At 45.0% G+C, this 21,513-nt stretch overlaps 1 protein-coding gene across 1 annotated transcript; it reads right to left on the bottom strand.

The window, feature by feature from the left end:
* Positions 1-542: 542 nt before the first annotated feature.
* Positions 543-20,953, bottom strand: LOC144144882 (uncharacterized). Its single transcript, XM_077676381.1, has 5 exons — positions 20,829-20,953; positions 20,381-20,424; positions 18,783-18,860; positions 4,520-4,682; positions 543-1,597 (listed from the first exon to the last, which is right to left on the bottom strand). The coding sequence occupies exons 2-5, from the start codon at positions 20,419-20,421 to the stop codon at positions 1,457-1,459; spliced, it is 423 nt and encodes a 140-aa protein (XP_077532507.1). The 5' UTR covers positions 20,422-20,424; positions 20,829-20,953; the 3' UTR covers positions 543-1,456.
* Between the last annotated feature and the right edge of the window lie 560 nt (positions 20,954-21,513).

Genomic DNA, 21,513 nt, shown 5'->3' with positions numbered 1-21,513 from the left:
CCGCCTCAATTCACGCGCGTCTCCGCCGTACTGCAGCGCTGGCATCGAGGAACCCGGCCTGTACCAGTGGAACGCGGTAAATTCAAATCGCCTTGAGCAAACCTTAGTGTGTTTACCTTGGGATGAGCGCGACGGAACTGTAACAGCACGAGAGGTGAGCGGGAAAGCAAAGGGGGTATTTCCTTTGCAAATTTCTACAAGGACTATCGTCTTTTGACGAACATTTCAACGAAAGGAGCAGATATGCGGCCAATTTTTTTTTGACCTCCACTCAGGCGTACCTTACGATCGAACAGTTGTCGTCACCACCTGCAGAAGAACCTGGTTTTTTACCTTTCTAACGTGCTTATAAAGCACGTTTATACAAAATTATTCAACTTATTGCTCTTCATGTGCAAAATCGCTTTACCATAAACGGTAAGATCACAGCTGCCACCCGAGGCTGCCTTTCGATTCACCGAATTATGCTGTCAATTTATTCGCACGTGAAATTTGTACTACAGCCAAGGTAAGGGATCCAGTATTTTGTTTTGCCGTGAAGGTGGTCACCAGATCTGCAGCTTCATGAAGGTTTGTGCCAAGAGAAACCCCTAAAAAACAGGCCAGCACTGCAAGTAGTAAACATTCCCTGTAAGGCAGTTTTTCAGATATCTTAACATTAGTGCGTCGTGCTCCCGCCTTTAATGTTGCACCCGGTAATGTTTTTATTAGATAAGCATCCCCCACCGCGTCGTTCTTATCATCCATAGTTAGCAAGCTGTGGCCGAGGAAACGATCGCAGTTGTGGCCTCAGTGGCACCACTATCTTTGTACTCGGCGGATTCATTGGTCGCAGTTGCCCCGGAATCTGTATGTCCTATACTTTGCGACGCTTTGTTACCTTCCACTGGTACCGCATGACTGCTTCCATCCGAGGTCGTAGGAGCCGTAGAAGTAACCGACGGCTCGGTACTCGAATTGCCTTCAGTTGTTGCTTGTTTCGTGGTGGTAGTTGTAAACCGCCATTTCAGCCAGTCTGGCCGGGGAGGATATGTCCTGATAGTAGTTTCCCTATTTTCAGTGAATTCTTCAGAGGTGGTAGTTTCCGTTTCAGCATCCGTGATCAAAGATGTGTCGTCGGGAGTAGACGCCGGAATGCTTGCATTAGGTTTACTTTGGTTTTCTGTTGGAGCGAGATTTCCAGATTTAGTTTCTGACAGCGTGTTGTTCGGGGGGAACACTTGAGGTTTACTTTGGTTATGACTTGCGGTAACTGCATTGCCAACTATATTTGTCAGCAAGGATACGACTGAAACTGGCACTGAGGTACCTGCACTGTCATCAGTGACTGCTTCTGTTTCAGTGGTTACATTTGCAACTTGATTTGTCGGTGATGATTGGGTGGCACCAGGCGTCTGGGTACTGTAGTTAGGCTTAGTGCCTCCTGGGGCCGTCGTGGTTGGAACATGAACTTCACTTATGGATGAAGAAGTGGCGTGAGATCTTCCATCCGTACTGGAAGTACCGTTTGTGGCTTCCACTGTGGCGATCGTTGCTTTGTGAGCTCCACTTGTCGACGAAGTCTTGTCAACGGAGACTGTCGTGGGAGGTGTAGTATCTGGTAGTATAAAAAAACAAAAATTACAATCCCTTAAATGTAAAAGATACATTCAGAGGTTCAATCGTTTTTCTGTTCGTAAAACAAAACAGTACATTACATGGTCATGTATTTTTTGTCAGAAAAAAAAATCGCTGCTCACGAAAACGGTACGTTTTATACAGAAATGGGCAAAATATACCTCATTCCTTGGGAACTTGCATAAGTTCAGATGTTGAAATAGCATACTTGTTAACTGCTTCTTCTTCCATGGTAGCTAGGGGGCGAATTTTTTTGGAGAACAGACGTGCTCTCTATACAATGAAAAATACTCCGATCAATATCTGCAACGTTGAATTTCATGCCACCTTTTGCAAATTTAGGGAAGAGCGTTTGTGCAGGAATTCTTAAATTGGAACTTTCAACCCGTCCTAATTACTGTTGGAAATGCTGAATATTGGACGTTTTCGAAGTGTTAGATGCGCGTGTTATGGTAGACATTCGTGGTGTAAATTTTCCTCACCTCGCAAATATTCATAGAAGTTGTCAATTTAAGAAGTCTCAAAAACCGGTTAGAAAGAACTTCACCTAGCCTATTTAAGGAACCACTATCATGGTACAGACTTTGCCAAAGATGTTTTTAGTACATTGAAGGGTTTATTTCGCAAAAAAAAACACGAAAATGTCTTTTAAATCAACGCAGACTGCGTCACTCTTCCAAACATTATTTGCACGTAGGTCACTGCACATAACCATATAGCGAACCGCCCACCAATGCGAGAGAACCCTCCTCCTGCATAACCAAAGAGAGCGCCAGGCCATTGGGATCCGAATTTTACGTGAACTAGTACGGCAATAAAAGATGGCTAGGATGCGGTATTACCTGTGCTTTTTCGCGGTCCTTTTAGCACAAACTGTCAGTAAAATATTTCAGCCTTGTATACTCCTTTAGGCATGCCATTGAAGAATCAATCATCGTTAGTGGTACAAAATGGTAAAGCCGTCTTACGACCGCCCTTCAATATGAACATAGGAGGCACCGCTGCGAAGTTCACACGTTATTTAAACATAGGACTTCCTAACTGCAGGCTAATTTTCCGTACACTCCGGTGTAACACTCCGCCGTTGTATTTATTGCAACGCGGTATACAGTACAAGACATTAACACATAAGCTGCCCCGTAGGTCATAAAATAAACATCTGAAGTAAGCGATTTCAGCATAAAAGTATATTTTTTTAGCGGCATAAATTTATAAAATATTAAGCGGCCTCAAGGATACAGCTCAGAATCCCAAGTACTAGCGCTGCTGCCCATGCACAAGTTGAGAGAGATGGGTCTCAAGATTTCCAATTGTTATTGCTGTGTGCGCTTTAGGATCATGACCGATTGCGCAGTCTTTCACTGCTGCGAGATGCTGCCCATTTCCCAGCATACATTATTAGTCTTCGTCACGCCTTCTACAGAATCATCGTTTAAATTTCTTAAACTTTGTTCGATACACCGTCGGAGCCGGGAGTAGACCTAATACGGATACCGTCCAAAGCCACCCGAACCTCGGCTACCGTAACGAGTCTGTCAAGGTTAGCCTTTTTTTCGGTGTACTTCAGCGCCTCCTTTGGGTAGATCCAATATATCTATCTTAAATTTGTTTGAGCAACTCCTGTTTTGTTCCCTGGTAAGTGTGAATGCTCTTACTGAGTTTGTTTTATCGGCAGCTTTGCCAGCTTCGGGAGCGATTACGTATTTCAGAATGTTCCAAGTTTTAGTGACACCTATCTGCAGCTCGATGCCATCGCACGTGCTGTGCCAGTTCTGGCGGGTGAGCGAATGCGCGTAGCCTTAGACTTCTTTAATTAACAAAGCTATACTTCTCTGCAGGCTACGATTATGTTTAGGCTTACTGAGCCATCTCTACAGGCCATTCCGCCCCTTTCACATGTGCAGGAGCCTGCTGTCTGTCGCTTTGAGTGCGGTGTCTATGTAGATTGCTTTAGTTGTTTTTTAAATGCATTTGTCCATGTGATTAGTTCAGGACTCGATGTCCTTAATTTTGCTACTCCAGTTCTCTGCTCTTGTATTATCTGGTAACTAATCGCAGTTTTTTATCCTGATCTTGTAACAGTTGTGTTTGGGAGTGCCGGCCTTTCAGCGGTAGCTGCAATAAAGTGATTGCTTGCCAAGATTTGTTAGTGTGAAGCCAATGGGGAGTCAGCACGTTCTTAATGACGGCAAAGTCGGCAGTTGAGCCGCAGCGTACACCGTTAACCACCATACAGGGGTGAGAGGGATCAGTCACCAGAGTGAGACCCTCCTGCTGTGCGTCCATCAATAGGTTTCATCCCTTGGCGATCTCTACCGTGGGCTCCCTTCGCTTTCCTTTTTCGTCTGAATAATTTTTACAGGGAAGCAGTACACGGTGGCGATGGCAGTCTCGTGTTCGAGTACCGCCAAGGGAGTCGCAACTTTTTGCAGTGCTTTTCAGATATTTTCGTAGACGTTTACGTGCCAACGAAGACACAAGGAGAGTGTTCGTGATGGCAGAAAGCCGACGCTGTCGTCCAAAGCGCAAAGTAAAGTGCCGCGCCTAATATTAACGGTCATCAGATGCAAAAAAAGGAACTTTAATGGCTGAAGTTTTTTCACAACTGTATACAGATGTCTGGTCAGCAGTACTTCATTGAAGGAACGTAAGCTGAAATCTTTTCAGAGTGTTCAGGTACTCCTCCGCAATGACTATCCCCGTTCTACGGCCCTTTCGCTTTATAAGCATTTGTTTGCAATGCATATAATGTGATATCCTTCAGTAAAAGGAACAAGACAGGTCTATTTTGTGCTTCTCGTATGAATATTAGTCACAAAGCGTCATTTTTCTACGAAAGGACTTCTGAAATGTTTTATATACACGCCCACACGTATTAAAAATACTGTTACAGTGCTCTTGCCTTGGCCAGAAATCTTCGGTGGCGTTCGTTGTGCACGCGTTGTCCAGGACCAAGAGCAGTGTATTTCATCTTCCGAAGTACCAGGTTTCCAGGTCCGTTGAACGCAGAACGTTTTACTGCAGGTTCCTGTCCATCCGAATGCTTTTCCCATGTGGCCAAAGATCTAAATATACAGAAATGTCATTAAAGAACAATTGCGAAAAAACAAATGCGGATGTTCGTTTAAAAAAACCTAGAAACTGTTACTGTGTATTTCTTTTGGTTATGTGTCGGGTGAGCCTGTACCTATATATTTGGCTTTAGAGGGATGCATAAAATCTAAAGTAAAGTATATCTTCTGGAGCTTTCAAAATTGACATTTTTGTTTGTGCTCATCCACGGCACACAATATGCACGAACCGCATGATAATTTCTGTTCGCTTACTCTCACAATTTCCTTGCTTTGAAACTTCACAGACCAATTAAGACGGTGCTGTACATTTTCAACCCAATTTGTTATGTGGGAATTGTGCCTGCCCGCGATCCCGACTCGGTATGCGGCAGCCCTCGGAGGACCACGCGGCTTGCGCGGGATTGCGCAACAAGACGGCAAGAATTTAGGGGTTCGCTTGTGCGTGGCGAGATGGCGCCACCGGCGCGCTGAGGAGCGGGGAGCTGGGAGTCGCTTCGGCGGGGAGGCAGCGGTGTAGCGACCCGGCGTCTTTCCCTCCAGGTTGGACCGACGACCGTCCGCGGTAGCGGCGGAGTCGAACGACTCCGGCCGCCCGAGCAACGCGGGACTAGTCGATGACCGAGAAGACGAGGAGCGCTAGGGGAGGGTTTTAGGAGAAAAGCCCCATTGGAGGCTGGCGTCAGTTGCCTTTGTCTCTTGCCTGCCTCTGACGCCGGCGCTGTCTACACAGCCACCGCGTGAGGAGGATCATCCGAGTCTGACCCGCACTACAGTTATTATAGACGATAGTCTTAGTTGGGATACTTAAACCCAGAAATTTTGGTCTGTCTGTCGGTCTGTGTGTGACAGGATTCAGCCACCCGGCTAAAGTAAAATAGATATTCCGCAGTGGTCTTATATACTCACAGCCAACGTAAACGTCTAAGCCCGGTTTGTGTGTTCATACTTGCCAACTTTATTCAACAAGAACAACACAGTACGCAAATATCAGACAAGAAATTAGTACACAATGGATATTTAGTGTATATTTATTAAAAAATTAATGGGTGCTTAGTTTTTCGGTAGCAAATGATATTCTACATCTACTGCAGAAAACTGCCGCCTGCTGTTGTCCACGCCACCTCCTTGCGGCATATGAACAATCATACGCCAACAGCAACGAAAGGTTCTACAAGCTAGGTTCCATGTTCTGCTTGTAACGCACGTGGAGCACGGCCATGCGGTTCTATAAACCTTGTGGTCGGCCGCCTCGATTCACGCACGTCTCCGCCGTATTGCAGCACTGGCATCGACGAACTCGGCCTGTAGCAGTGGAACGAGACAAATTCAAATCGCCTTGAGCAAACCTTTAGTGTGTTTACCATTGGATGAGCGCGACGGTAAAGGAACAGCATGAGAGGTGAGCAGGAAAGCAAAGGGGGGAATTTCCTTGGCAAATGTGTACAAAGACTATCTTTGCTTTACGAAATTTTCAACGAAAGATCACCTTCATTTCCGTGGAATAATTTCGGTTTTTTTATACGTGCGCGCGTTCACAACTAAGCTCTCAAAGACTGGCCCGATTTTTATTCTTATTAACGCATTCCTCTTTCTGAGGACACCCTTCTTTTTGCAATTTTTCTCTACAGAAACCACTGCCACAGTTCATCACTTCTTTATTTGCGATTAAAAACATGATGAATATCAATATCCGTACAAGTGCAACAAATAAAGACACTAATGTTCAACATGCGCATTTGATTTATGTGTGGTCGTCAGCCTATCACATACCGCAATACTGAAGTACTATAATGAACAAGAGAACACAGGAACGCGTAGAAAACACCCTCAGACCCAAGTATGTGTGATACGCAGCGTCCGCCGTCGGAAACAAAGTGGAAATGGGTACCCTGTTCTAACAACTGTTCTCATTCCCACCGTGCGGCTTGTTGGCTGTCGGATGATGCCATATTATCAGCGAAATGAAGTAAGCTGCTTATTTGCAGAAATCCCAGCGTGGTGGGAGTGCCAACAGTTGGTGGAAGAGCGCCCTCGTTTCCCACTTTGTTTTTCACAGCGCCACCCGCTATCGCTCCGAGTCTGTTTCGTGGCTTTTTCCCATGCATTCCTGTGTTCCCTTTCATATTGCTCATAATAATACGTGGCTGCACAGAGGAAAAGCTCAGCATCACCCCTCTACGTGCTTTCTAGAGAAGCGCAAACCTCTTTTGGCAGCGCTTTCTTCTACATAACAAAAAACGGCCAATCCTTCTTGAAGATCCTTAGTATATAGCGAGTCTATAAATTTTGCCTCCTTGATGTTTTTATTTGCAGTTGCATTCGGAGCGAACCCTGTTGTTCTAATAGTGGCGAAAAGAAAGGAATGCCCACTTGCCCAATACATGAAGGGACGTAAAAATTTCAGAGTTCTATTTATTGTACATGCCTCAAAGTCGCATGAGTACTCATGAGGTACAAAAGCAAGCCTAAATCTAATTTTTTGTCAATTAGCATGCCCGTATTGCAAGTAGGAGTTTGAAGAGCAGTTCATGTTCTCCAAGAACTATTTCTAAATATTTCGATTTGGCAAAAGAGGTGGGTGGCACGCAGTACGCAGGTTCGACTGTGTGGAGAGTTTATGTTTTAAATCGTATTCGGCTATAAGCACGTCGGTTATTGGGAGGGTATAGGTCAAGTATTTTCCTTTAATTTTTGAATACTGGAAAATGTTAACGTTGTCTTAATTTTTTGTTGAGGGTTCTGAGTAAACTGCCCTTACGCGTTCGGAGTGATTCATCCTAATGCCACGGAATAAAAAGTTTCTTGCATAGAAAAAAGTGCAGGAACATGTGTTAAAAAACACAAAAACACGTGTATACCGCAAGTATGCCTTGCCTGTGTAGAAGAAAACTACCACTTCGGAATACCACATACCAAAATGGCGTCCTCACGGAAAGAATTTTGCGCGTAGTTTTGGACTGTATTGACTATCGAGGGGCTCAATTCAACTTCAAATAGAACCCAAAAAACTTTTACTAGGGCAAATCCCCTGCGTTTTCCAATCTGCGAAGACTTGCCGTTGTTGTTATAGTCAGCACGAAATATTTGCTATAACGAGCAAACAAGCATATATGCATGCATGCTGCATTTCCATACGAGCCGAGGGCGCTAGCACCGTTGTATCCCAGACCGGTGGCAGCGGCGCCCCACTCCCGTTTCATTGTCCCATCACAACGACCACTCCTACCAGACTGGGAAATTTGCGTGAGATAATTCAACGCAGGAAGTCGCGAGAGGCTGCAAGAAACCCCCCCATGGGTATACTAGACCCACTCAAGACGCTGAAACGCTCGCCGAAGTAATCGCTAATAAACTATATGCCAACACGACAGATATCCCCCATGAGAACGCAAATGGTGCGTAGCCACCTTGCGCAACCCACGCTTCGCATGTTGTGATCATATATACATCCCTAATCCGCATCATTTGAGTGGCACTGTAAACTTCGCCACCATACACCTGCCGACGAGGAAGCGCATGTGTAACGCGTTCAAGGAAGCCTTTGTTCTTGCTCGAATGCGCCTGTCTCTTTACGAAACATAGTGACTACTATACGATCTTCACGGAACCATGAACTTCAAAATCATATCCACCTTTTCTAGTAATTGGCGCCCTCACGAAACTTGCCCAACGAGCGTGAACTTGAACCTAGACACCTGTTCGATCATTCCCTCTATTCGTGTCCCTCTTTTTCTCCAAGGCATTCATTCCCCTAAAAAATAAACTTGGTTTCTTTCTCTCTCTCTCTCTCTCTATGGTTCATTTTTATGTCCACTGCCTACACGCGGTGAGGCGAGTAATCGCTGCTTTGAGGGGTGCATGTGCCCGCTTCACAAAATTACAAATTGGAAATATAACAGCTACGGAAAATTTTGTGTCGCTTGACCCTTGCATTTGGTGGCACGAGCAGATGGCACGCGCAGCACCGCCATGTGTGACTGAATCTGGGGATACGGTGGCGTGTTTCACCCAGCTTCTAAAGTTCAAGCGGAACGATGAAGAAACGAAAACTAAGAAAGAGATGCAAAAGTGATAATGTAGTAAACGAGACTGGCGACATATTTTGCCACTAAATAAAAAAAATACAAAAGGGAACAAAGAGACGGAGATGCGGTGTATTAGTTAAGAAGTCGCTGGTAGTATTGACAGGCCTCCCTTAACGCGCGTGCCATACGGAAGGGCCCGGAGGAATTTTTGACGACGGGGCTGTTGTAGAAACACTAAGCTCGCCGTTCCAGTAAAAGCTACCTAGAAAATGCGGAGCGCTTCTGAGCGCATTCCTCGCGGTCACCGCCGAGCATTACTGGCACCCGCAGTGGCTTTGGCAAAAGAACTGGTACAAATCAGGAGGAGCGAGAAAATGCTGAGCACTCGTGAGCCCGTGCCCTGTGGCGCCCGCGAGTCCCTAGCTCGGGCAGCAGGCTTACCAAAAAAAAAAGAAAAAGAACATCCAGCGTTGTCGTCATGCGCTACTGCGCATGTAATCTTTGGCATGGGGAACACGACGATATCGATGCATATGACAATGAATAGTACTGTCACAGTGCAAAGAAATGACGGAACATGTAAAAAAACAATTTAAAACGTACTTGTGCTCGGTGTTGTGTCCTGCAGTGCTCACGTATGAAGAAATTGTGCTGCTTCGATATGATTCAAGCCTTGCGCGACTTAGTGCAAGCGTCGCCAGCTGAGCTGGTGGAAGTCTACAATGCTGAGAATAACTTTGCATCCACCCCTTGCTGCGAAGAAGGCGACCACCCTTCGATGCTATTGAAAGCGATTACTATATAATCACACATATGCAAATAAACAATTATACTGAAACTTAACTATGTGCCCGGCAATACTCACCTACCACCGCTTCGCCATTGAAGTATAGCGCGTGAGTGCAAGCTTCCCTGAATTTTTTTTCAGTAGGTTCTACCCACTTTAGTAATAACATGCTCGTGCTTTGCCTTCTGTCTGCATACTGGCACTGGTATTCTCGCTGAATTATTTTAGTTTGCCTGTAACTGCAAAAACACCAAAACCGCTGTATTGATGTTCGACTATCATTTCTGGACAATTATTTTTACTTGATTCAAAATATAGAAAACAATTTAAAATAAATGTCACGAATGGTTTCTTGCCCTTGTACTCCCTGCGATGAGACTTCGTTTTATGGTAATCATGCTGTCGACAAACGTTCAGTTTCACTACGGTGGCACATTTTTTTTTATCTTAGCTGGTTTTATAGAAATTTTCTGAAGTCTCGTGTTGAAGCCGCATTGGGGCAACCTCCCGCAGTTGTCGGTTCATAACTCGCTTGCTATAAGGTTGACGCAGTACAGAGTATGGAAGGCACGAGAAACGGACGGCCCGTCGTAGGGCCAAACATCATACTCTGCGGTTAATTTCTTCAAGGGGTAACCTCACCTCAATGCGCAACAAAATTCCCCATTTAATCTAAGTCTGCTAATGAGTATTGAAGGAAAAAAAATTGTCCGAATGTCTGCCCCTTTTTGTTGCAAATGACGACTAAAGACGATAGTCCACTGGCGCCTCTGGCAAATAAATGCTTCCCTTAACTTTCCCGCTAACATCTCATGTTGTTCCTCACACGTCTCGCTCCTCCCAAGATAACACGCTTGAGGTTTGCTCAACTCAATTTAAATTTAACGCGTTCCACTACTCCAAGTCGGGTGCCTCGATGCCAGCGCTGCTGTACGGCGGAGACGCGCGGGAAAAGAGGCACCACACTACAGCTTTTATAGACCCACGTTGCCATACTCCACGAGCGTTCCAAGGGGAACGTGGAACCAATCTATTGGAACCTTTCGTTGCTGTTGACGTTTGATTTTAAATGCGGAGCATTTCTTAGGCTCGCCTGGTCCTCCATCGTTGATGGCGGCGCCGTCCACGCGCTCACTGCGCATGCGCAACTCTCCTCCTTACACCCACAGCTCCGCGATACTACACTATAAAAAAAAGAAATAGTTAGCGGCGCCCGGTTTCGATCCCACGACTCTCTGGCCGCAACGGGAGGTACGCGGTGCTCTTCCCACTACGCTACAAATCCGGGACAGGAGCAAGTGCTACGAACGTGCCTTATGTCCTTGACTCATTCAAACTACGTCAAGAAGCTACTGATACAACGAAGGCACGCGAAGCTGAACGTCAACGGAAACGACGAGCTGAAAACTTTAGAGGGGGATGCTGAATTTCCCGTGGGAAAGCTGTGGCGGGAAGCGCCACGCGCCTTGCAGCTCAACCAGCCCCGTCCGCAGCGCCTCTGATGCTGATTGTGGCAGGATGGCCCTAGGGATTGACCAACCAAAGAATCCATCACGAGATAGGTTCGCGTTCAACCATCGTCGTCATCTTCCCGTAGGGGAACCGCCGAAGAAGAAGAACGAGAAGACAAAGCTGCGAAGAGGAGGGCGTGTACATTGCTCTCAGCCGGTGCACCAATGTCAACAACCTTTACCTCACCAAAGCTGACGGAGACTACCGATTCTACCACAGAGACAACATCGACAACTCCATGATGGACGAGTTTCGGCTCCTCGAGAACCACCGCCTACTCACCGTAACACAACAGCACTTGCGTGCCCTTGCCACCGGTGTGGACCCGGACGCGGAATTCCCTCTGGCGCTAGTAAAAACCAGATCACTCAACATAACGGCAACACAATGGAACCACACGGAACCGCCACGATGCTTCGCATCCTCATCAGGGTTCCCCACGGGAAGATGGTGTAATTTTTTCTTAAAATGCCGCCAGGTAGCGCGAGCAATAGCAGGCGACCTTTTTCTGCAGTTGGTGTAAAGCTTTATTTGCTATTGTAAGAACCGAGCATTCTTGAATTTTTTATTAAACGAACACTACAAATATCACTCATGTATTGATTTTCTGCCTTATATTTGCGTAATGTCTTCTCCTCGTTCAACAATGTTGACAAGTATGAAGATTGCCACCAGACTTACACGTTTAGATTTGGCTGTGGGTATGCTAGATAATTGCGAAGATTCAGTTTCACTTTGGCCGGGTGGCTGAATTAAGTCACAGACAGACAGACAGACAGACAGACAGACAGACAGACAGACAGACAGACAGACAGACAGACAGACAGACCAAAATTTCTGCTTTTAAGTAGCCCAAGAGAGACTATCGTCTTTAAATCCGCAGGACATCTGCACTAATGCGAAACCTGGGAATGGTCGAAGCATGCAGTAAATCAATGTATTCAAACATTGTAAGTCGCTCCGTTGCCGCACAGCGCGCGCTGTTTGGGCGCGAAGAAGCGCCGTTCAGAGAAGCAATCCCGCGCTTGCTGAGGCAGTGGCTCCCTCTCTTGCGTTGAACCGGATTCATGCAATTACCATGCCCCATTTGCCCCATTTTCGGCTAGTGGCTGGGGTCAACGCGAACGCCGTGCACTGCCCGCGCCTCGCCCTCGGGGCGTGTGAAAAGAGAATTTATTACAATTCACATACCATGGCGCAGTGACTAGTGGTAACAGCGCTGCCCTAAAACCCGAAAAAACCCTAATGAGTTTGATAATGATTTGATTTTATTGGCGCAAGGCCGACACGGGCAAAGAGCGCCAAACACAGTCATTTGATGAGGAGAGAACACGAAATAAAATCAGTTAAAAAAACTATGAGTACGGCTGGTGTAAAGGGCCAGGGTGAAGAGCAAGAATGGTTTAGGAATAAATAAGGTGGTTGGTGTATAGGACCAGGGGTAAAACTATGGGTGGTATGAGATGAGTTGTAAAAAGTGAACTTCTGATAGGAACTCACAGGTGCGCTGAACAGAAAACATGGCATCGTCTCCTAAGAAGTATGACGGGTGTGGTGGAATATGTCGTGTGTGTAGTTGTGGGAAGTGTTTTCGTCGTGTAATGTCGAGTGTCTTACATTGTATGAGGATGTGGACCACGGATAGGGCCTCTCCGCACCTGCTGCACAGAGGTCTTGGAGATCCAGTGAGCAGGTGCGAGTGCGTTGCGTGCGTGTGCCCTATCCGTAATCTAGCCAAGGCGACTTCTATGTATCTGTTGCGTGTATCGGAGGTGTACGGTCCCAAGTGTGGTTTTATTACGTGTAACTTGTTGTCTGTTTGTTCACTCCAATGTGTTTGCCATGTTTTGCGAAGTTGTTGCTTGATGTGTGGCTTCACGTCGGTGTAGGGTAATGTGGTTATGTCTACTGCATTCGAGAGTGTAGCAGCAGCGGCCATTCGATCCGCGGCTTCGTTCCCGGCTATACCCGGCTATCGTTCCCGGCTATACAACGTTTCTTCCCATCGCTGCCAGCCTGCTGCTATGACCGAAATGATTGCAGACCTGATTGGTACCCGGTTTTTGACTGAAAAACGTTTTTGCATTTTCAGTCAAAAACCGGGTACGTTCTTCTTTAGGCTGCATACATCAACACACCCAGTGAAAACATGGTTGCGCGAGAAAAAGATGTCTATTCCTTGGTCTGACAATTGCCGTTTATGCAATCAACCTGAAACCATTGATCATTGTTTTGTTTTGTGTCGGGATGCGGTGTTTTTCTGGGATGTGTTGCAACAAACTCTTAAAAAGGACACGTACATTACCCCTTATACAATTCGGTTCTTGCCTTTTAGAGATGTTACTGGAGTGCCCTATGATATATTTGTTGTGATCGGATTGTATAGCTTGTGGAAGTGCCGCATGACGGACAGGCACGCGGAACCCCCTCGCCCAACGAAGTCCATTTTTCTGGAGCAAGCTGCGTTGGTGCGGAGCATTTATGCGGCGCAAAGTGACCCACCAGAATGGCTGCATCTGTTGGACGCGTGCGTCTGCTTGCCAGAGTTTTAACGGACGGCTTATTTTAGCGGCAGTGATGTGCATCTTCTTGGATGACTGATAACTTTTGTAGGCTGTATTAAGGGCAGTTTTCTACGCAGTAAAGAAAAAAAAACCGGTTTTTGACTGGTGTGTCTTGCCCCCTTACTAGCAGGAGTTGCTTATTTGTTCACCGAATTCAAGATTACCTAGTTTGACTTCTATATTTAGCGCCCTGATTTGTAAATATTTGTTGTATATATGTTAATCTATATTTAGTTAAAATACTAAGAAAGCACAAAAACATGTAGCGCCATGGCAGAGCATTGAGCTGTTGCTGTGGAGACCCAGGTTCAAACCCCATGGGTTCGAGTGTTTTTATTTGTACAATATGTTGAAGGTGATTTTGTTGATAGGCCAACAACAGCAACAACAACGACGTTTCTTTTCGCAAAATTACGAACTTAAGGCTTTCGCCAGAGTAAGTATGACTGAACAGCACGTCATGGAGCTGAAGGTTTTGTTCTGCTTGGCCTAAAGAAGGAACGACAGGCCTGACGTCCTACTTCGAGGTCTAATATTATCAACCAGCACCATTTCAACAATTTTGGGGGGACACTGGAGTCTGCCTACATGGCCCGAAGGCGCAAGCTTTACGCTTTTACTCGGAGTGTGCTTATTCCTAGCTTCGCTCGTGTTCCATCTTCATTCTTTACCGCGCTTAGGCGAAACAGTAACTAGCGCTACAGTCGAGGTGAAACCACTTTTCATGCGGAGACACGGCGCGAGTCAATCCGACCACCCCGAAAGACACGGGGTAGAAAGATGACTTCCCTTGGGATTGTTGCGATGCACCATAAAGAGCTCGTGATCGTTATTAAATGCGAATACTTTTATTTTTTGACACAACAAGATAACCCATCTGCAACGCTTCATGTGCCACAGATTCGCCATAACGCATTAGGAATACACTTTGCCAACATGAGATTGGAACCTAGGTCTCTTGTGAAACAAACCAAATCTCTTCCACGTAATTTGGCCTTTTCCTCTATTTGCCCGTAACCGCCATCAGCTTTTAAATGCAGTTCCTGCATCTGCGAGGGAACTGGTGCATATTAGTCCTGTCCGTTACGACCCCGCACCTCAAGAAGTAAGCACAAAATACGCCCTTGAAAACTGTCTTTTTGGTGTAGCACTGTGACCGACCCTCCAAGAGTTATCATACCTATCTACGCTCATTTTATGCAGTTTGAACTGTGCATTTTTATGCCACGGACAAACAGAACTGCGCCTTTTATGAATAGGTCCCCAAGAATGGAACAGTGTACATTGTGTGTATTTTGACGGCTCCCTTTCTCCTTCCTTTCCCCCCGCCCTACTCCGCCGCATGGCTTCAAGCCCTCTCGTTTTTAAGAAACTATGTAACTCACTCAATCCTCACGATTCCAAGGACGATTCGGGTGCTCGCACTGTCCTTCTTCTGTATCGTACCAATACATAACTCCACCATGTAGTACACCGAGTGGCTCATAGGTGTCCCTGCTTTATGGAACCTTGTGCCAGACGCCTCGTATAAGTGCTTCTGGTAAGCAGAATCGCCTACGCCTCCCCATGCGTGCTCCTCAAACTTCCTGCAGTTAATAAAGTGGACACCCGCCTTCGTCAAACGTGTAAAGCTGCTCATGGACTTCCATCCACCCAAATAGAAATAGAAAATTACAATACAAATAGAAATAAAAATTGAAATACAATTCAAATAAAAATTAGCGTAAATGGACCAACTTTGCAGTTAGCCTTGGATCTTTGGAAATATTACAATTAGCGAAGTATGGCACTTCATGGCTATAAATAAATAAATAAATTGACATCATTCGCATAGGGAAACAACAGTAAACTTAAAAACAATAAAATAATCCAACGTATTACGCTACTCGTAGCCATATTTGGCTGTCCAGAAATCACACTTTCGACAAGGGGCATAAGAATGCTACGCATTACTAGACAATTATCCGAATTTCTGCAGGATTTTTTTAGCTTTGTTTTTTTGGAACCGTTCTATTTGACGCGTTGGTTTGACGCAGAGACGTGTTATATTAGAGCATACATTGCTCACAACACGTTTTTCACAGGTTATTCATCTCCTGAGGCCCATAAGCCTTGCGCCCAAAAACTACTTGGTACAAAAATTACATTGAGCTCCAGGTAGCTGCGGAGATTGTAGTACCTTGCAGTGTTATCCTTGTATTTGGTGGCGCTTCATTCATATCACCTATCAGGTTCGACAACCGAACAATAAACACCTTGCTCCTTCGCTGACCGGCCGCAACCTAAGGTACTCCCATCGCTGCAACTCAGAAGCGACTGCGAATAAGTGCCAGCTTATCGCACCACTGGCGCTCCCGCCTCCAACATTATTGCAAACGTTACGCACCTGCTCGGCAGAGTAACCACCTTTTGCTGTTGCCATTTTAGCAAATAAGGTATCCCCACAGTTTCTCATAACCCCGCAGGGAGGGCTGCACGAACGCTTAATAAAAATTGGGGACCCTAACCCAAGCATTTTCCAACGACCTGCGATTCATGAAACTTCAACATGTCATACTATGCCAATTCTACACAATTGTTTAGAAAGTACAGCTGGTTTAGTATCCGTAACGTTGGTTTGCCCTACAAGCAAGAGTTATATTGTTGATATTCTTTAAGTAGAATGCAAGAAAAAGGCACAATTATAGTGCCCCTAGGTGGGGTTGTTTGTGTAATACCTGGCGGCAATTTCATTTCTGTTTTACTTTCGCTGAAGCCCACCAACGAGTTACAAATTCTATTAGATGCACCAGTGATTCTTTTACAAGGTGCCAAAGATGTGTTGCCCAGTCCTCTCCAGGCCCACGCTTTTCACGGCGGTCATTTCCAGCGCCTCTCGCGGCAGCCGCTTCAACATCCAGCCCCTGAAGCGGGCGTCGCTGGTATGAGAGTGGGAGCAGACGATAGTCGTGCTCTTTTCGCCGTCGCTTCATCATACGATGCTGGTGAAGTTCTAAATTGGTCGGTGCAACCCATAAAACATAACTGCGTCACGCGGGTAAAACTTGAAGCAACATATTTTTTTAATTAGACAGTATAATCTCCACATCTAAGCAGTATACTGCCGATGACTCATTTGCGACAATATGACGTCCCCTAATAAAGCAAGTGGGCCCATGCTTGCTTCCGGTTCACCTGCTCGGCATGTTTGATGGCTGATTACGTGCTGCTTTTGTGGAAGTCAGTTTCGTGAACTGAGTTGTGAGGATCATCCAGCAAAGCGGTTTGCTGGGTGCCACAGCGTACATCTACTCAACGAATCAAATGCCTTGTGTTTCGTTTTCTGGAAATACCTTCACAAACTGTTTCTCGTATCGTCTGCCCTAACCAAGCGAAGGAAGTTAAAATCAGGTTTCCGGCCCAATTCGCTTACTTCACGTTTGCCGCAACAGTGGGGACAACAAGAAGTGGGAGAGTTTCCGCATAACACAAGAAAACTTTATTGTACATCAGGTGCAGCCAAATGCAAGTGAGCGGAAGAATAGCGCGTAACAGAGGGCGTAACAGTTTAACGTTGAGAGGTGTAGAAGTTCTTTTAAACGCGGGGCTGTGGGAACTCCTTTGCTTCTCGTTAACGTTAGAGGTAAATTAGTTTAGTAGCTCCAATGTGTTTCAAATATTAGTTTGTGAGATGGTCTAAAAAAGCTTCTAAAAGCTTCATGCGCAAATTGCATGATAGGTGGGCTTTGGAGAAAAAAAATACCGACAGGAACAGGCGCTGTTATTTATACACCATTAGCCGTACTTATATTTTGTTTCCATTTTACACTAAAGGTGAAATCAATACTTCGAATACGTCCAGTAGTCCCCCATAATCGTACCCCAAAATGTACATTCATACCGACCTCTTGATGGCTCGCCATCAATTAGTTACCACCACTCAGTTACGACAGTTGTCATTTACGAATTACTACGCGGCTATCACTATAAAACTGAGAACACACTTGAATCATAACTAATTGGAATTTCTGGAATAAAATATTCTTGTTTTATTAGACACTTTGATAGCGAAACATCCGCAACAATATTAGGAACTATCTGAAAGCTAGTGCACAGCAGCTAAATAAAAGGTATTTGCTGTTGTGAGTGCATGTCCATGCGTTAATAAATTTATGTATTGTAGATTGTCGGTCCATTTTGTTGTGGGTTATAAACAAATCAGTCAGTTACGTTTTTGAAACCCAAATATCGGCCTTATTAAGATGGTAGGGCAGGGGATTCAATAAAAGTCGATCAGGCCGGTGTCTTCTATTTTAAACACATGCATCCGAAACGGAGGCTAAGCATATGGCCCTGTATTTATAGGACTTTACTGTCAATTTCTAATCAGAAAGGCAGTGTACTTTAGACGGAATGTCGCTTTACACAAATTCGTACGGCGTGAATAAATTTCCGAAACTTAGTACGGCCTGAGTTTTATTTTAGGCTTTGCGCTGCTAAGTTTCACGCAAGCAAGACAATTCCAATATACATTGGCACTGAAGTTGTTTTATCCCGAAAGTTCTCACCAGCACCTAAAACGTGCCAGCCCCTGCCAGGCGTATGGCAGGGTGCCTGTTCGGCTTCGAGGCTAATGCCAGGTTTCGCTGCGGCCGTCTCGACAAAGTATGAAAAGATTATGTCAGCGGACAGTGCCACTTCTTGGCGCTTTCACATATTGCGCGGACGACCGTTGCAATAAAAAAGGGGGCGCGTTCTCTGCAGATTTTGAAAGGAGGCAATAGTTTACATTCCTAAAGTGGAGTATTGACCTGCTCTATCTAACTAAAAATTTACGCTGCTTTTGGACAATATTGCGTGGTTGGAGCAGCGAAAAAGCCTTTTTTGATTTAACGCTTTGATTGTTGGGGTTCACCAAATCGCAGTCAGAGTAAACTCTGACTGCAGTAATTGTAAGTATGTTGCTTTGGTTGGTTTATGTGCGCCGGCTGTGAAACAATTACTTACTGCCTTTTTTGGCATTTCTTTTTTGCAATAGAACATCGCCCAGTTATATGGTTTTCGGTAGTTGCTTAAGTGCAGTATTTTACAGAACTGTTAAGGAAGCTATCATATTGACAATTGAGTATCCTTGAAACTTGGCTACATCATAGGGTTTAGTAGATTATGATTCCGTGTTTTTTATGTTATCGTTAATTAAGGAGAATGTTAATTTGGTACTTACATAACACGGTGTTCCCTCATAATATCTTCCAAGCCTGAGTCCCGAACACGAATAAAGGCAGCCAAGAACTGGTTCAGTCTACGAAACACAAAATACACATGAGATTTTTAAGAGCAAATAAACACATCGTATTGTAAGATCACTAATTTTTTTTACTGAACATAGGAAGAAAGCCTTAAAAAAATTAACCGCTCCACCCAGTGTTTCGGTAGAAACGGCCCTTGTGCTTCTCTTGTGTCGGCACGCAATTCAGAGGCCGCTGGCCGGAGAACGGCGGAGCCGTCCTCGCGCAAATTCTACGATTCGGGCAAATAAAGCGGCAGCTAAATGTCTCTGGCCAGGGCAGCCCTCCAGAATCCTTCCCTGGAGAGAGGTAAAAGAAGCCGCCTCTTTTATTGCGGCGTCTATCGGTGGGTATTGGAACCGTTTTCTAAGAGGCCGCAGGCGAGTATAGGAGCCTTTTCGTACCCTGCGTGACGGATGACCCTCAGTAGACGGATGAAAAGGACCGACTCAGGACAACTGGGTTGTTGTTAAAATAAAGTAGTTCAACACCTACAAGGTGGAAACATACGGTGGTAGTGTGACTTGCTTTGCAGATGTTGGCTTGAAGTTAGTGAATAGGCTGTATATGTTCATGCGCAAATAATATTATCAGGCTTCCCACGTAATCAGGTGAAATATTCTGGCAGCTCGATTGCAAAGCAAGAGGGGAATAATGCAAACGGACGGCTTCGGAGGCTACGTGGACGCGTGCATTACCAATACCATATATCCCTAGTTGCTGCTGCGGAATGATAATTTTATGACAGCAAGAAACGGCTTTGGTCGTGTAAATAGGCGGACTGCCATTTTTCGGTTATTATAATGAACTGTTTGGAATCGGCGTTAACTTAAAACAACGCACGTGTGCGCGTAGTGTTCGTATATCAGTTTGTGGTCAGTGTAAGCTTAAGGTGAAAGTCATGGTAACTACAGAGACCACACTCAAGTCCATATACGTTTTGTTCTGACGCTTTGATCACCAATACACACAGAAAATTTAGCGTTCCTCAGACAGCGAAAAACGACGATTACTTTCGTTATTTGCGTGATTTTATGCAACGCTGCTTGTATTTACTGCCTACTTTAGTATTTGTGGATCGGGTGGTCAATTTGAAACCCCCGCTGTGCTTTTTGACATGGGGCATACAAGTAATATTAACGCTTTAGAAATTTAGCAATTCAGTTTTTAGCCATTTTATACCCGGTTCATACCCGTGAAAGCACAACTCAAAGTATCCCGCGCCACATTGCTCCTGATTAAAAAACGTTTTCTTCTACGTGCTGCTCGTAATCATCGATTTTACAACGCCGGTTTTACAACACTGCAGACAATGTGGTGTTGTGTTTAAAACTCCGCTTACACCCAGCCTCCTCTGGGTGGTCTGTTATGATACTTCCACTTCTGTTGTTCTCTGTTTACAGCAGAAAATTACGTTTTTTAATTGAGAGTAACATAAAAATGACGATCTGTCGAAGAATGATAGTTACACATAACGCTCGCCGGAATCTCAAAAGTAGAGCAATAACACGCAAGGATCAAATAGTTACCTTACCTCATCTGGTCTGCATTTTGTCCGGCAGAAGGCCCTCGCATCTCCTTGAAACAGGATAAGAAAATATCAGTTGCAAAACACCGTTCCTACAATGTGAGGGGCAGTTTTAGAGGTATTAGAGTGTCTTGAAACTACAACAGTCATGATGCTGTGAAACGCCGCCTGTCCAATTTCGTGCGACAGGTAAACCCCGACCAAGACAGCACCCTACCAGACCTTACGTCTCTGGGACAAGGGAAACCTTGTCTCGCGTATTCCTGCAGAGTATACGCTAAAAACAGTTAATAGAATAAAGGGAGCAGAGCATCTTACTGATATTTTTTCATTAGCAATGCCTCTCCTTTATAACAAATTCCTTGTTGTAACGAAGAAACCTCATATTTCGTCCTAGTATACGCGACACGAGCAATGGAAGTTGCTCCATATCCACTAACCTACCACCACTTACCAGGATTGCTTATCGACGTGAATGTTACCAATATCAAAACTATGCGCATGTTTTTTAGAAGTTATAATTTTTTCAACAACCGCAACAGAAACAGAGACACAATGCGTAGGCTTCGAGCCACAGCCCCAGCTTTCTTGGACAGGGTTTTCTTTTATAAAAGGGCTAAATACAACTGTCCTGTTCAGAGCGTTCAGAGGTCGATGACGTCGTACGTCATAAAAGGTATATCTAACCTATTTCTTTCGTCGTATCTATTGCAGTTGTCTTTTTGAGATGTGTTTAAATTTTCACTTGAACAAGATACACTGAAAAATTCAACAGCCAAAAAAGACGCGCATGAAACAGGCGCCTAAGAGTTAATTGATTGCTAGAGAGTTAACTGCCCGGTATAGAAGACTGGAAGAGCAACAACGAGGAGGCCGAAAATGTCACTTGTTCCAACCGTCGTTTCACCATGAGGTCAATGTACTGTCCACTCAGTCTCACTCCAGAGGTAAAAAGCCTTCCAGAGTGCCATTGGCCACATTTGTCAACAATGGCGGGATGCATGATTCACTCCATATTCAAATTTTTAGTTGTTAAAGCTTTATTTTAACTTTGGTTTGGGAAAATACAACTGCGTCTCTGAATACTCTTACAAGACGTCTCCAGTTCATCGGTGCCTATGACAATTGAGCATTTGAAG

Source organism: Haemaphysalis longicornis, unplaced genomic scaffold, assembly GCF_048455015.1.
Source record: "Haemaphysalis longicornis isolate Haplotype H1 unplaced genomic scaffold, Haemaphysalis longicornis Haplotype H1 scaffold_7, whole genome shotgun sequence".
Taxonomy (NCBI): domain Eukaryota; kingdom Metazoa; phylum Arthropoda; class Arachnida; order Ixodida; family Ixodidae; genus Haemaphysalis; species Haemaphysalis longicornis.
Note: the sequence above shows the minus strand (reverse complement) of the source record. Positions and strands in the feature narration are given on the sequence as shown.

What these genes read in the sequence shown, in the direction of transcription:
- LOC144144882 (XM_077676381.1), bottom strand. Translation starts at nt 20,421, where the DNA reads ATGCGAGGGCCTTCTGCCGGACAAAATGCAGACCAGATGAG. An exon ending in CAAAATGCAGACCAGATGAG is followed by an intron (nt 18,861 to 20,380) that starts GTAAGGTAACTA and finishes TGTGTTTCGTAG; the next exon opens with ACTGAACCAGTTCTTGGCTG. An exon ending in ATGAGGGAACACCGTGTTAT is followed by an intron (nt 4,683 to 18,782) that starts GTAAGTACCAAA and finishes CTGTATATTTAG; the next exon opens with ATCTTTGGCCACATGGGAAA.